The 13,182-nt window shown below is 46.6% G+C and overlaps 3 protein-coding genes across 4 annotated transcripts; 1 reads left to right on the plus strand and 2 right to left on the minus strand.

Moving 5' to 3' along the window:
- Positions 1–43: 43 nt before the first annotated feature.
- Positions 44–2,036, minus strand: morn2 (MORN repeat containing 2). Its single transcript, XM_030113793.1, has 6 exons — positions 2,001–2,036; positions 1,160–1,192; positions 1,009–1,059; positions 818–924; positions 566–702; positions 44–177 (listed from the first exon to the last, which is right to left on the minus strand). The coding sequence occupies exons 1-6, from the start codon at positions 2,005–2,007 to the stop codon at positions 75–77; spliced, it is 438 nt and encodes a 145-aa protein (XP_029969653.1). The 5' UTR covers positions 2,008–2,036; the 3' UTR covers positions 44–74.
- Positions 2,037–2,304: 268 nt separating this feature from the next.
- On the plus strand, positions 2,305–10,430 carry LOC115404425 (putative ATP-dependent RNA helicase DHX57). Of its 2 annotated transcripts, XM_030113741.1 has the most exons (24): positions 2,305–2,415; positions 2,503–2,694; positions 2,799–3,110; positions 3,192–3,401; positions 3,593–4,491; positions 4,583–4,770; positions 4,871–4,992; positions 5,129–5,324; positions 5,408–5,532; positions 5,613–5,746; positions 5,831–5,885; positions 5,979–6,193; positions 6,278–6,394; positions 6,681–6,777; positions 6,916–7,089; positions 7,166–7,366; positions 7,455–7,731; positions 7,963–8,058; positions 8,148–8,231; positions 8,446–8,583; positions 8,669–8,743; positions 8,821–8,955; positions 9,158–9,358; positions 9,522–9,665. In XM_030113741.1, the coding sequence occupies exons 2-24, from the start codon at positions 2,507–2,509 to the stop codon at positions 9,663–9,665; spliced, it is 4,383 nt and encodes a 1,460-aa protein (XP_029969601.1). In that variant the 5' UTR covers positions 2,305–2,415; positions 2,503–2,506. The 2 variants fall into 2 exon arrangements, with proteins under 2 accessions (XP_029969601.1, XP_029969602.1); XM_030113742.1 differs by lacking the exon at positions 2,305–2,415 and having other exon boundaries at positions 2,507–2,694; positions 9,522–10,430.
- Positions 10,431–11,312: 882 nt separating this feature from the next.
- On the minus strand, positions 11,313–13,115 carry LOC115404457 (short transmembrane mitochondrial protein 1). The gene is made up of 3 exons (XM_030113796.1): positions 12,932–13,115; positions 12,351–12,404; positions 11,313–11,863 (listed from the first exon to the last, which is right to left on the minus strand). Exons 1-3 carry the CDS (start codon positions 12,944–12,946, stop codon positions 11,792–11,794), a joined length of 141 nt encoding a protein of 46 aa, XP_029969656.1. The 5' UTR covers positions 12,947–13,115; the 3' UTR covers positions 11,313–11,791.
- Positions 13,116–13,182: the final 67 nt, after the last annotated feature.

Raw genomic sequence — 13,182 nt, forward strand, 5'->3', positions numbered from 1 at the left:
AAAATACAGTAGATAATCACACTTTATTTCAATGTGGTATTGAAAACAAAGTAATTCAGAAGCTCCTCTTGTTTTCATAAGCTGTGCTCCATTTTAAGGCCGAGTGCCGCCGTGCCGTGAAACTCGCCCTTCCAAACCGCTCCCTGTGAGTCCACGAAGGTCCCGTCTCCTTCCAGCCTTCAACACAACAGTTCAGACATGGAAAATATTCACAGAACTGTGCAGCTTTTAACAAGAAATAGAAAATATCTCTATGACTGCTTTACAGTCTTGTCAGGCGCACAGGACTGCAGCACCGGTGTGCAATACCAACACGAGCTGGTACTCAACAAATATGAAATATAAAGAATGCGGCGCTTGATCATTTAAAAAATAGCTTCTTATTGTGAAAACAGATATTCATTGTGAGCTTGTTCTTTCAATTTCAAGCTGCAGCTTTGTTAGTGAATTTCAAAAAGAACAAATGAATCAAGAGCTGTTCAAATGGCTGTATGTGTCATCTATCATTTTAAAATACTTATGAAGTGCATGATAAATACTGCAAAACCGGGATGGTTTTTAGCACCTGTTCATTTGAAAGTGACCTTTGTAAACCGATGCGTCTGGGAAGGTGTATGTCCCCGCGCCATGATACATGTTGTCTTTGAATTCCCCTTCATACGCCGCTCCAGAGGGATGCTGCAGGGTCCCTCTGCCCTGCATCTGAGAGCGAGACAGACAGACACAGAGCATGCATGACTAACCCCAACACAGCCACGCAGCCTTTAGTCACAGCTGTGACAGGACATGAGTGTGTGCAAACACTGCACATACATACTTTGTCATTGCACCAGTCTCCAGTGTATGTGACACCATATGCGGAGGTGTGTTTGCCAGTTCCATTCCTCACCAGAGCTCCGGACAGAGATCTGCAGCATTCCCCCTCTGAAGAAAGGAAAAGGGCACACAGATGTTACACAAGCTGTAGTGAATGAATGCCTCAAGGATGCGTCGCCATTTTTCACTCACCATATCTGTCCCCATTTGGGAAAACGTATGAGACATTCGTGGGTTCTTCCTCTGTAGATGAATAGAGACATTTACCTTGATGTAATCTGCAATCATGTGCAAAATGTGCAGAAATGTTAGTAAAAGGGGGGTTATATGACAGGAAGTTTACCATTGGTAGCCAAAGGATCTCCTTCTTTCTGATCTGAAAGTGAAAAGAAAACTAAATCAGACGGCAGAGACTGTGTGTGTGTGTGTGTGTGTGTGTGTGTGTGTGTGTGTGTGTGTGAGAAGAGAGAGAGAGATCACATCTTCACAATAATGATCACACCCCACCAGACATCCGTGACAGCTTCCCCCAGCTTGCAGATGGTTGTTTCAGTCGCCTCTAAAGCGCTGCTTTGCACGCGGCCAACTTCAGCGACAGGAAATCTCTGATTAAAAACTTGTGAAAATGACACAAAGCTCGCGCTCTGCACTAATTCCGTTGCCTTGATCGTCCTAAAAATAACCCGATGTGACAATATTCAGCAGGTTGTGGGCCGCTCTGACAGCTCGACGCAAAACAGTTGTTACCATGGTTACTGATTTGGGTATGTTATGCTAAAAATATATTTATTTTTAAAAATCATTTAAATTTAACACATAACAAATTCACACATAAACACTTGCTGAAAAACACGTTTTAAAAAAAATATATCCTAAAAATATAATATTTAATGTCTCGAGGCGTAACCGGAAAAGAATCTTTGAACTTTTAGTTTCGGCCAATAGAAGACATGCAAGCTACCGGTGGCCAGCACAGCTGTGTAAGGTCTGTTCATACTTCTTATTAAAGTTTAGTTCCTCATACTTACATACTAATGACTCGTCCCTGTATTTCACAGCACTGTGGAGCAATTAAAAGTGTCTCCTCCCTCTATTAAAAGCCTCTTTTCGCCCGCACCTCACGTGAAAAGTGAGGTAGTTAGCTGTTAGCTTGCCGGGTTAGCTGAAGCGTGAGTGTAACACACCCGGCATTGTTATTATTTCCGATTTTCCTCGCGTCTTTTCTTTTCTTCTCTTTTTCTTTTTCTTTTTTTCCCCCCCTTTCTAATAATACTCTGCCTGCCAGCTAGGCGCGTAATTAAACGGTCATCGCCCTGGTTGGTTGTTAGTCTGCATCAGTCTGATTGCATAATTGTGGCCGGCGGCGCCGTGTGTCAGCCACCAGCTCATCGCTGCACTTGAACTGAAGTGCCACATCGAGTCACCCCACAGCGACTGTGTGTCCCTGCGCTCTGCAGTGGGTGTACAGTTCAGCCGCCTGCTCTCCGCCGCTCCGCGGTCTCTCTAGGATCGCTGGATCGTCCCAGGGCTGTGCAGCATTAATGAAATCCACGCTCTGCCTCTCTTTTCTCTCCACAGATGAGAAGACGCTGATTTCGTGTGAGTATAGGCGGCGTGCGTTTACCCATAATGTGCATGTTGGTGGGGAGTCTGATGAAGCAAGCTGCTCTTGTTTTGGTTTGGCAGAGAAATGAGTGCGAGGAGAAAAGGTGGGAAGCCAAACAGAGGAGGAGGGAGATTCAACAAACCAAGAGGAGGTGGAGGAAGAGGAGGAGGAGGTGGAGGTGGAGGTGGAGGTGGAAGCCGAAAAGGAGGAGCTGGTTGCTGGGATGATGGTGATGATTTCAGCCTTGATTTTGGGGCCTCTCGTTCCAGCAGGTACATGGAAATTCTGTTTGCTCATTCACTACTGATTTCTGTCCTCATCTCTTCTATCCTAATTTTGTTTTTGTTTTGTTTTTTTTACCTGGATTAATCTGCAGACCTGGTAAAGGACGAGGAGGAGGAGGAGGAGGAGGAGGAGGAGGAGGTGGGAGCCGTGGCGGTGGCAGAGATCGGGGTAGAGGTGGCGGGGGTAGAGAGCGAGACAGAGATAGGAGGGATGGAAAAATCTTTAGTAAAGCTCTTCCGAGGTCCCTGGCGAGTTCCAGGACGTACTCAAAGCCAGGTGAGGGCATCAGAACGGAGGTGAGCGATATGCCCTTGCAGAGGATCTTCATGACTACTGACAACCAAGAGCAGCTCAAGGAGTTGCTGCGTGAATTACAGACCCTGGACTTTGACGAGCCGTATGAGTGAGTATATATTCACTGTAATTATGCATGTGTTTTCTGAAAGAAAAGGCAAATTATTACAAATAACCTTCTCTGCATCAGCCGATCTGATACAGAAAATGCGTTGGAAGATGATGACGAAGAGGAGGAGGAATTTGATGAGCTGGATCACCGTGAGGAAGGGCAGTTTTGGGCTACTAATGATGAACCTGTGGAGAGAGCAGAGAGCCCAGGGTTTGACCCAGAGTCCGACGAGGAGCGGCCCACCCCGGAACCTGTTATCTCCCTGTTTGCTGTAGGAAAACTAAGCAGGTAATCGCATCATTTTTTTTCCAGTCTCTGTTACATTTAGCATGATCTTGCTCAGCTGTTTGGTGGAGAAACTCTTTAAGTCTTCAGTTACTATTGTGAGTTAAAAACTTCAAAATAATTACATGATTTTTTGCCAACTGTTTAGAATGTGTTACGTCATTTTTGTCTTCTGTTTCCTCACCTTGCTGCAGGTATGGGTTTGACAGGGAGCGCAGCAGACGGGCGCTGGAAGCTTGTGGAGGGGAGTTTGGAGCCACCCTAGAAAACCTCCTCCAGCAGGTTTTTAGTGAACGTTACGGCCAGGAAGCAGTTTCCCCCGATGGCCTCCAGAGCCTTCCTATGGACGAGTGCTTGAGTCAGAGGCAGGAGGAAGCTCTGGCGCTAGCTGCTATTTACGGCGAGCGCTTCAGCGAGCGCATAGCCAACGCGGTCTGGACAGTGACCCTGGACTTCTCGCTTTTCTCAGCCGGTGCTGCTGCTGTTACGACAGAAAAGGATAAAAGCCGGAACGGCGGACGAGGCGGTAGCAACCGTAACATTTGCAAGTTTTACCTGAAAGGTCAAGGCTGCCGCTTTGGAGAGAAATGCAAGTTTAAACACGAACTCCCAAAATCTGAAGCTGCTTCCGTGGACCTGACCGGCCCGAGCCAGCCCGGCTTCAGCAGCTACTCACCTCCCGAGTACGAACTGGAGATTCGATTCCCCAAAGGGAACCGCTATCCTTTTCAGGCGCCGATCGTTGCCTTCAGCACCAACGACGAGTCTCTGGGAGCCGCCGGGCGGCTCAGCGTGACCGAGAGGTTATTCGGCGAGGCGCTGGCTGCGGCGAAGAGCAGCGAGCCAGTTGTTTACACACTTATTTCGTTGTGCGAGGATGAAGCCACCATGAAGGAGCTGCTGGCCGTCAGTCACCATAAATACAGCACGCCGCCGCCCGTCGTGACGCCTCCCACACCTTCCCCTGGCATTGTGAAGAGTAAGAGTGTGAGAAGCAGCGCTCCCGAGGAGAGCCGGAGCAGCAGCACCAGCAGTAGTAATTATACAAACAGCAGGAGGGCTGCTCCAGTTTACAACCACAGAGCCGTAGATTGTAAGTCCTTTGCTCATTTATTGTTGTTTTGATTCATATCTGGTTAAAAAAAAAAAAAACATGTTTGCTGCAAATTTGTACTTCTCTCCAGTGAAAGAGACGGCAGGAGAAGCAGAGGAACTGGCGGAGAAGGACGAAGATGAAGAGGAAACGGCCGTTCCGGTTGAGAACGAGAGCTACGTCAATCTGAGGAAGAATATGGTGAATAAGCACAATCAGAACATGGGCAACCTGCTGCAAGAAAATGGCAAGCTGTGTCGGGAATTCCAGAAGAAACAGGTAGAAGTGACGAGGCGGTGTTTGTGTTGGAGTTTGCTGTGCGGCGCGACGGATGAATTTTTCATGCTTTGCCCTTTTCTGCCCTGTCACGTCGATGCAGTCATCCCGGCGCTTCAGGTCCATGCTGGAGCAGAGGAGGAGCCTCCCCGCCTGGCAAGAAAAGGAGAACATCCTGGATGTGCTGGACCGCTGTCAGGTGCTGGTGGTCAGCGGGATGACTGGGTAAAGGTCACACACAGCAGCACTGAAAGACTGGCATTGATTCAAAGGCTACAATTAAAATTAGGCTAACCGAGTTCAAACTAAAATACTCCAAATCTTTCTCTAAATGTGTGTGTTTTCTCTGATTTCTCCGCAGGTGTGGAAAGACGACGCAGATCCCTCAGTTCATCCTGGATGCCTCTTTGTCCGGCCCCGCCGAGCAAGTGGCCAACATCATCTGCACTCAGCCGCGGCGCATCTCTGCCATCTCCGTGGCTCAGAGGGTGGCGCAGGAGCGCGCCGAGTGTCTCGGCAACTCCGTGGGCTACCAGATCCGCCTGGAGAGCGTCAGGGTACGCATATGTTCACGCAAATGTGCCGCCAGGAACTCCGTGGCCTGTTCTGATCGGACGGTGTCTATCTGTGACTCTGTCAGACGTCGGCCACCAGGCTGCTGTACTGCACCGCAGGCGTGTTGCTGAGGAGGCTGGAGGGCGAGGCCGACCTCAGAGAGGTCACGCACGTTATTGTGGATGAAGTCCATGAGCGAACGGAGGAGAGGTGACATTACACGTTCTCTCTTTTAGAAACTGCAGGAGCGAATCCTCAGATTTTCACCTTTTTCTTCGTCTCTTTGTCAGTGACTTCTTACTCCTGGTGCTGAAAGACTTGATCGTGCAGAGACCAGACTTGAAGATTATTCTCATGAGCGCCACTCTTAATGCCAACCTCTTCTCTGAGTACTTCTACAACTGCCCGACTGTCCACATACCAGGTATTTACTCTGTTCCCACTCACACCTGATCACAGCTCACTCCGTTCATTTCTCTCTGTGTCATCATGAATCCGTCTTCTCCAGGGCGAACGTTCCCCGTCGACCAGTTCTTTCTTGAGGATGCTATAGCAAAAACTCGGTGAGTGTGTGTAAATGTGAATCTTGTAGAATGAAAAGGGGGAATATTGTGATTTTGATTCTGTGCACCATCTCCGTATATTTCTTTTTGCAGGTATGTCATTGAGGATGGCAGCCCTTACATGCGCTCAGGGAAACCCAGCTCATCTTCCACGAGTGGGCGAGGAGGCAGAAGCGATCCCAGAGACGTAGCGGAGGACCTGGATGACGACGGCTGGAACTTTACGTCCTTCTGTAAGAAGGACTTTGTGAAAGACACGGTCCCAGACCAGCAGCTCAGCCTGCAGGAGCTTTCAGTCAGATATAAAGGTGAGCTGAGCAGTATTATAAACTCGGATTCAGTCAGAGTCACTTCCCAATGAATAGATAATGAATCCTGTTTTACTGATTCAGATACGAAGAAATCTGTGCTCAAGACCATGGCTGCAATGGATCTGGACAAGATCAACATGGACCTGGTGGAAAGCCTGCTGGAGTGGATCGTTGATGGGAAGCACAATTACCCACCAGGTATGAATCACAGGTTACGACAAGTTAATTCCTGGATAATTACTTAAGATCCTGATTGATTTGATTGATTCCTTGATTCTTTACTGAGATGTTCAGTCTTTATAACATCAGGAAACACAAAGAATGTCAACTGCTGTTCCTGAAAAGCCTCAGATGGACCCTTAAAAATCTTATTTTATGTCACCGTTTGAAGGAAAAATATAGTTTTGAATAAACACGAGTAATTCTCTTAATACAAAATGTGTGTTCTTTCTTTTAACTCCACTCTTGCGATGTTGTGATGCAGGTGCAGTCCTGGTTTTCTTGCCCGGCCTCGCTGAGATCAGGATGCTCTATGAGCAGCTCCAGTCCAACAGAATGTTCAACAACAGGGGCGCATCAAGGTTTGCGTCCACTTTCTTGCTGCATAAGTCTCATTTTTCAGCAAATGTGAAACAAATCTTTGATCTATAAACCTAAAAAAAATATGGGATGATCTAACATCTGAAATGAACGCTGTCGTCAATACTTATCGCCTCAAGGTGTGTGGTGTACCCACTTCACTCCACTTTGTCCAACGAGGAGCAGCAGGCGGTCTTCAGTCGGCCCCCCGACGGCGTCACAAAGATCATCATCTCCACCAACATCGCCGAGACCTCGGTCACCATCGACGACGTGGTCTACGTGATCGATTCCGGCAAGATGAAAGAGAAAAGGTTGCGTTTCTGGAAGCGCAGAAGTATGCTGTTGACTAGTTCTTCTATTAAAAGCCACACGCGTGACCGTCTTCAGGTATGATGCGTCGAAGAGCATGGAGAGCCTGGAGGACTCCTGGGTCTCTCGCGCCAACGCGCTGCAGAGGAAAGGTCGAGCCGGCCGCGTGGCCTCGGGGGTCTGCTTCCACCTCTTCACCAGCCACTGTTTCCAGCACCAGCTGTCCGAGCAGCAGCTGCCCGAGATCCAGAGAGTTCCCCTGGAGCAGCTCTGCCTTCGGTACGTCCATCTGGCCCATGTTGGCGCAACGCCGAGTCGCTTCGCTGCTCCTGTAAATGGGAATAACAGTGGTTTTTATTTATGACAGGATCAAGATCCTGGACGTGTTCTCCGAGCAGACGCTGGAGTCGGTGTTCTCTCGCCTCATCGAGCCCCCGGCGATGGGAAGCCTGGACGCAGCGAGGCACCGCCTCCGGGATCTGGGCGCTCTGACCGCCGAGGAGAAGCTGACCCCGCTGGGCTACCACCTGGCCTGCCTGCCCGTCGACGTGCGCATCGGGAAGCTCATGCTGTTCGGCGCCATCTTCCGCTGCCTCGACCCGGCGCTCACCATCGCCGCCAGCCTGGCCTTCAAGTCGCCGTTTGTAAGACACCAGTGGTCAGACTGAGCAGAGGCCATATGTGTCACTTATTGCACCACATGGCTGATTTCAGGAGGATTTCTGCCATCACCTTGCAGAGATCCAGCCTAAAATACATTTCATGCACTCTGAAGGCTTTTCCTTGTTTTTACTTTTCAAGAAAAAGAATAACTGTACTTTTTATTCATTTAAAATGTTGACTGATTTTCAGTTTTTTTTTTTCTTTCTTCCCAGGTTTCTCCATGGGATAAGCGAGATGAAGCCAATGAGAAGAAACTGGCCTTCGCTGTGGCCAACAGTGACCATCTCGCCCTGTTACAGGCATACAAGGTATGAAGCTCAAGGAATTTACCCAGAACAGTGTTGACGTTTGTAAATATTCTGTTCACTTTAATGTGATGCGTCGCGCTCCCCTGCAGGGATGGAGCTGTGCCGCAAAAAATGGCAACCAGGCCGGCTTCGTTTACTGCAGGGAAAACTTTCTGTCATGGCGCGGTTTACAGGTCAGGACACGCTGCCAAATGCAATCTGCTGTCCCCTTAAGTGAGACTTTTCTGATCTAATTAAGTTCCTTTTTTTTCTTTTTATTTTTAATAAGAAGTAGTTTGGTCTTTTTACTGCAAGCTCAAAATGTTGATATTTAAACCTGAATGGATTGGGAGTTGTACAGGACAGCCTCTTTCCTAATCCACTGAGAGGTTGAAACTGTGTGTGCAGGAGATTGCCAGCCTCAAGAGGCAGTTCGCCGAGCTGCTGTCCGACATCGGCTTCATCAAGGAAGGACTGAGGGCTCGGGTGATCGAGCGCATGAGCTCAAGAGGCAGTGACGGCGTCCTGGAGGCGACCGGTCCCGAGGTGAGTCTCACACAGATGCTGCATCAATGATCCAACCTTAATCTGAAGCGAGTCACCATTTCTAAACGGGGCCCCTGCTTCCCAGGCAAACTTGAACTCAGAAAACATCCGGCTCATGTCAGCCATGCTGTGCGCTGCTCTCTACCCCAACGTGGTCCAGGTACGCTTTTATCACCTCAATAAAAAACCAAGTACAATTATGATTTATGTTTAATCTCCACGTTATGATCCGTCCAGGTACGAGCTCCTCAGGGGAATTACAAGATGACCAGCAAAGGAGCCATGAAGATGCAGCCCAAGGCCAACGAGCTGCGCTTCGTGACCAAGAATGACGGCTACGTGCACGTGCACCCCTCGTCTGTAAACTACACGGTGAGGATAAAGTTTTAAGAGTTTTATTTGTATTGAAACCAGCGTGCATCATTTAAAGCCTCTGCTGACCTGTAACACCGGTCTTTAGAAACACCTTGAAATTCAAATGGTTTGTCAGTGCAAAAAATGAAAGATCTGAAATCCCAAAATCCAAACGTGAGCAGCCAGTGTGACAGAGGTTCGCATTTCTTCCGTGCTGCAGGTTCGCCAGTACAAGAGCCCGTACCTGGTGTACCACGAAAAGGTGAAGACGAGCCGCGTCTTCATCCGGGACTGCAGCATGGTGTCCGTGTATCCGCTGGTGCTGTTCGGAGGCGGCCAGGTCAACGTGGAGATGCACAAGGGCGAGTTCGTCGTCTCCCTGGACGACGGATGGATCCGATTCGCGGCCACCTCACATCAGGTCAGACGGCCGGACCGCAAGCGTTTACCAATGAAAGTCAAACTAATATGTTTTAAGCAGTGAATCTTGATTTGTTTCAGTCTTGAGCTTAAAACACAGATTTTACACTTCTGCACAATGGATGCGCACACTAATGGCTCGATCCCGGCTTGTGTTTTAAAAGGTGGCCGAACTGGTGACGGAGCTGCGCTGGGAGCTGGACCAGCTGCTGGAGGACAAAATCAGGAGTCCGAGCATGGACCTGTGCAGCTGCCCACGCGGATCCCGCATCATCCGCATGATCGTCCACCTCATTTCCACTCAGTAGCTGCAAATGCTACTGAGCGAAGGATCTGACCGCTGTGTGAATATCTTCCTGCTTCTTGGCGGTTTAGTCCACCAATGAGGGAAAGAGCAGTGGAGCGACGGCATAAAGGACTGTCTTACATCTTATTTTTATCGAAAAGTGAGGTGAAGGGAAGAACAATCGCCAAACCCCACACACCCTGTTTGCCACCTGACACTTGAACACAGCGCACAGCAACTCACGCCTTCCCAAAAATATCAGGCTCTATGCAGGCGATCAGACAAACTTCCAGCATTGCCGTTACTGGAAAAAAAAGCACTTTTCTTCCTTGTTCTCAACTGACTTGTTTTGGTATTTGCTCGATAGGACAAGTCCTGTGGTTTGACACCATACTAATATTGTATGAACTTTGGCATGCAACGGATACAATTTGTCACTTATTTGTGAAGTATACTTTTGTTTTCAAGTTGTGTCTTGTTCACAACTGAGAGCTTTCCTGGGTCCATGTTGGATTCCTCAACGAATACACTCTTGATAATGGTCGTTAATTTATTTCCAATGCATGATTTGAGAGATCCAAGAGCTTCTGCATGAAATTCAGTCGTTTACATTTTCTGAATGTAATGAAACAGTGGTCACGTCATAACTACGCCTTCACAATGTGAATGCAAGGGCTTTAAAAAAAAAAAAAACAAGATGAGGAGGGTCTGGTCGGAGTTGCCAAAGAATTTGTAAGTTTTTGTCTTAACCAGTCTGCACTACTAATAAAAAGTGAAGATACCTGGAGATGGATTATAACATGTTGTTTTGGTGTCCTGGGAGCTGTGTGCTGTTGTTTGAAGGCATGAAAGGATTTACAGGTTTGTGGGAGCGGCCTGCCCCCTTTATTCTGCTCTGTCGCTATGACAACCGGGCATAAACAAATGGGGTATCACTATCTGGGCTTAAGCCATTCAGATGCCAAGTCCAGGACTGGTAAGATGCATTTTTCAAACTTTTAGCTAAAGTGTTTTCAAAACAACACTGATTTAGTGCTTACGTGTTGCACTTTATTTTGCAGCTGCGAAGACGATAATCTTCTCTACTGGAAACACTTCTGTGACTTCCTACTATGGTAAATTATCTATCACAGCATTCACTAGTTGAAGATTGTTGTGTAGTTTGAGTGAACACAAATTGAATTGACTTTTCTTCTTTAAAGCCAACTAAAAAACCCGGGAAGTCGAAGCCCGGCAAGAAGAAAGGGAGTTCAAAAACACCCAAAAAGAAATCAAGTGCCAAGCCCCCCAAGACGGAGTTGGACCCCCTCAGCCCGGAAGCAATAGAGACTGCCTACTACGTTGCCCACAATGCAGCACAGTTTCTGGAGCTCAGAGGCTTTGGGTGGTCTAAATCACAAAAGAAGAAAAAGAAGAAGGGAGCAAAACGGAAAAAGAAAAACAAGCAGTGAGCAATGCTGCCAAGATTTCTTTCCAGTTTGAAAAAAAAAAAGTTGTTTTCCTCTGTCGCCACCTGGTGGACACATGTCTAACAGCCAAAATCCATTTTATTGAATAAACCAAGGCAAAACTGCAAATCAGATGCAGAATTACTATTGCAACAACACATCATCAGTAGGGTAAAACTAACCTGTCTCACGACGTGTCAGTAAAACTCAACTTCATGAGGCAGACACTTAAACATTTATTATTATCATTTTATTGTCAGATGAATAAGTCAAACTGTGTACTTGAACCTTTGGCAGTTGGAATTGACAAGTTGGTTACTGTGACAGCGATTTTTAGCATTTGTGTAACAATATAGCGCAAGCTGTGCTATTTTTCATTTTATAGAACACACACATCTAAGGTGGAAGTTTTATACTGGCATGTGTAGATTACAACACCACAGTGCATCGTAGAAAAGGCCAGCGACCTGGACTTAAAGTGATCCCAATAGATAGCTGCAATTTATCTTTAGAAAAATAGGCTACAATGGGAGCACGCCCATAAAACTAAGAGAGGAAACAAATACTGTTCCAGGCACTGTTTATATTTTCATACACAATCGACTCTTATCAAATGTACACGCATTTCACCATAACCCTGCAAAATAAATAGTTCCTCTGCACACAGTCTGCCGCTGCTTGCAGCATGGTCCCGTTCTGCTCACTCTGGGGGCTTCTTCTTGGCCTCCACGTCTTTCTTAAAAGCTTCAATTTTCTTGGCTATGTTGGGAACCTAGGAAAGAAACAAAGCATTGCAGGTGATGTAGTCGGAAAAAAAATGAGTATATCACTGAAGGAGCGAGATAAGCCTGGAGGGGGAATTCTCTGTTGGTGTAAATACTGTTTTGGTAGTGTCTTTAGCAGTATAGCACGTTAGAATATATTGTTTAACACTGAAATAGTAATTTGAGTCATTTTGTTGTATTGATTAGCCACTAAAGTAGCCTTGGATCATCTAGTGGCTCTAAGAAATAAGACAACCTAAGCTTTGTCAGCATTACTAAGCTCATTCTGTTAGAGTATGTGTTATAGTTTTATTGATTTAGCCTCTCACCTTCTTCTGAGGCACTCTGTTATTGTACCTTATTGAGTGCACTGAGTTGTTACCTTCATAAAAGCATGGAACACCTAATAAAAAGGCAGCTCAAAAATTAAAGGCAGATGACTTAATTAATTTACACATGGTAAATTACTAAAAGGACAAAACACCACACACTTACATCATAGTTTTGAGCGAGGTACATCCCAACAACATTCCCCAAAGTGAAACCAGCCTGGAAGAAAACAAGAAGTCAATAAAGGTCGACACGTCTGGTTTCATTTTGATGATAAAAAGAGTGATACTTCTGAGCATTTCCCTCCCAATAACGCCACGAATTTCTACAGACTGACACTCATCTGCACACAAAGACTGGGTGGGTAAAACAAAACAACAGAATAGCTGGAACCGTCCAGTAAGTTCAGGAGATTGCATCATTTTGCTGAAATTCAGCCTCCGAGATCATCCAACCATTACAGCTATTCCTCAATATCAGGATACCAGAGATATTGCCAGCACTTCATATCGCGATATTTAATCATATCGACATTTTTACAGGACATTGGCTAACAATGGTGGAAACATTTCTATTACAGAGTTACGTTTAGCTAATAACACAAATATATATTTTTATTAGTTAAAAAAATGCTTTATATGTTATTTAGTGAGTCTGTGAGAACTTTAGCTGAGCTACTTTCACTTAAAAAAAAATATCTCGACAAAAGACGATGACACGCGTCGTAATGTTGTTTTTTAACTCACCAGAAACTGCAGCATGATGGAATAACGAAGCCGCACAAAGTCTGTGCGCAGCCGGCTAACTGAACGACGAGAAAACGGGTAGTTTTCCCAAAGTTTGAGAGGAAATCCACCGAAGTCCTCCACAAGCGAAGCTAGCGCTCATCAACAAGACGAGTGCGCATGCGCGAGTCCAACTGTTATCGCGTTGTTATCGGGGGACATTTTTGTAGTTTTTAAAGTCACGTCAGCCGTGGAAAAACCTCTGTGGAAAA

The sequence above is a fragment of the Salarias fasciatus genome, chromosome 17 (assembly GCF_902148845.1).
Source record: "Salarias fasciatus chromosome 17, fSalaFa1.1, whole genome shotgun sequence".
NCBI lineage: Eukaryota > Metazoa > Chordata > Actinopteri > Blenniiformes > Blenniidae > Salarias > Salarias fasciatus.

Excerpts from the sequence above, each read along its gene's own strand:
- LOC115404457 (XM_030113796.1), bottom strand. Across the intron at positions 11,864-12,350 it reads ACCTCGCTCAAAACTATGAT|GTTCCCAACATAGCCAAGAA; the intron begins GTAAGTGTGTGG and ends TTTCTTTCCTAG.
- LOC115404425 (XM_030113741.1), top strand. The coding sequence starts at position 2,507 with ATGAGTGCGAGGAGAAAAGGTGGGAAGCCAAACAGAGGAGGAGGGAGA. Across the intron at positions 4,993-5,128 it reads GTGGTCAGCGGGATGACTGG|GTGTGGAAAGACGACGCAGA; the intron begins GTAAAGGTCACA and ends ATTTCTCCGCAG. Across the intron at positions 8,956-9,157 it reads CCTCGTCTGTAAACTACACG|GTTCGCCAGTACAAGAGCCC; the intron begins GTGAGGATAAAG and ends TCCGTGCTGCAG.
- morn2 (XM_030113793.1), bottom strand. Across the intron at positions 1,060-1,159 it reads AGATCCTTTGGCTACCAATG|AGGAAGAACCCACGAATGTC; the intron begins GTAAACTTCCTG and ends ATTCATCTACAG. Across the intron at positions 703-817 it reads GAGACTGGTGCAATGACAAA|ATGCAGGGCAGAGGGACCCT; the intron begins GTATGTATGTGC and ends TCTCGCTCTCAG.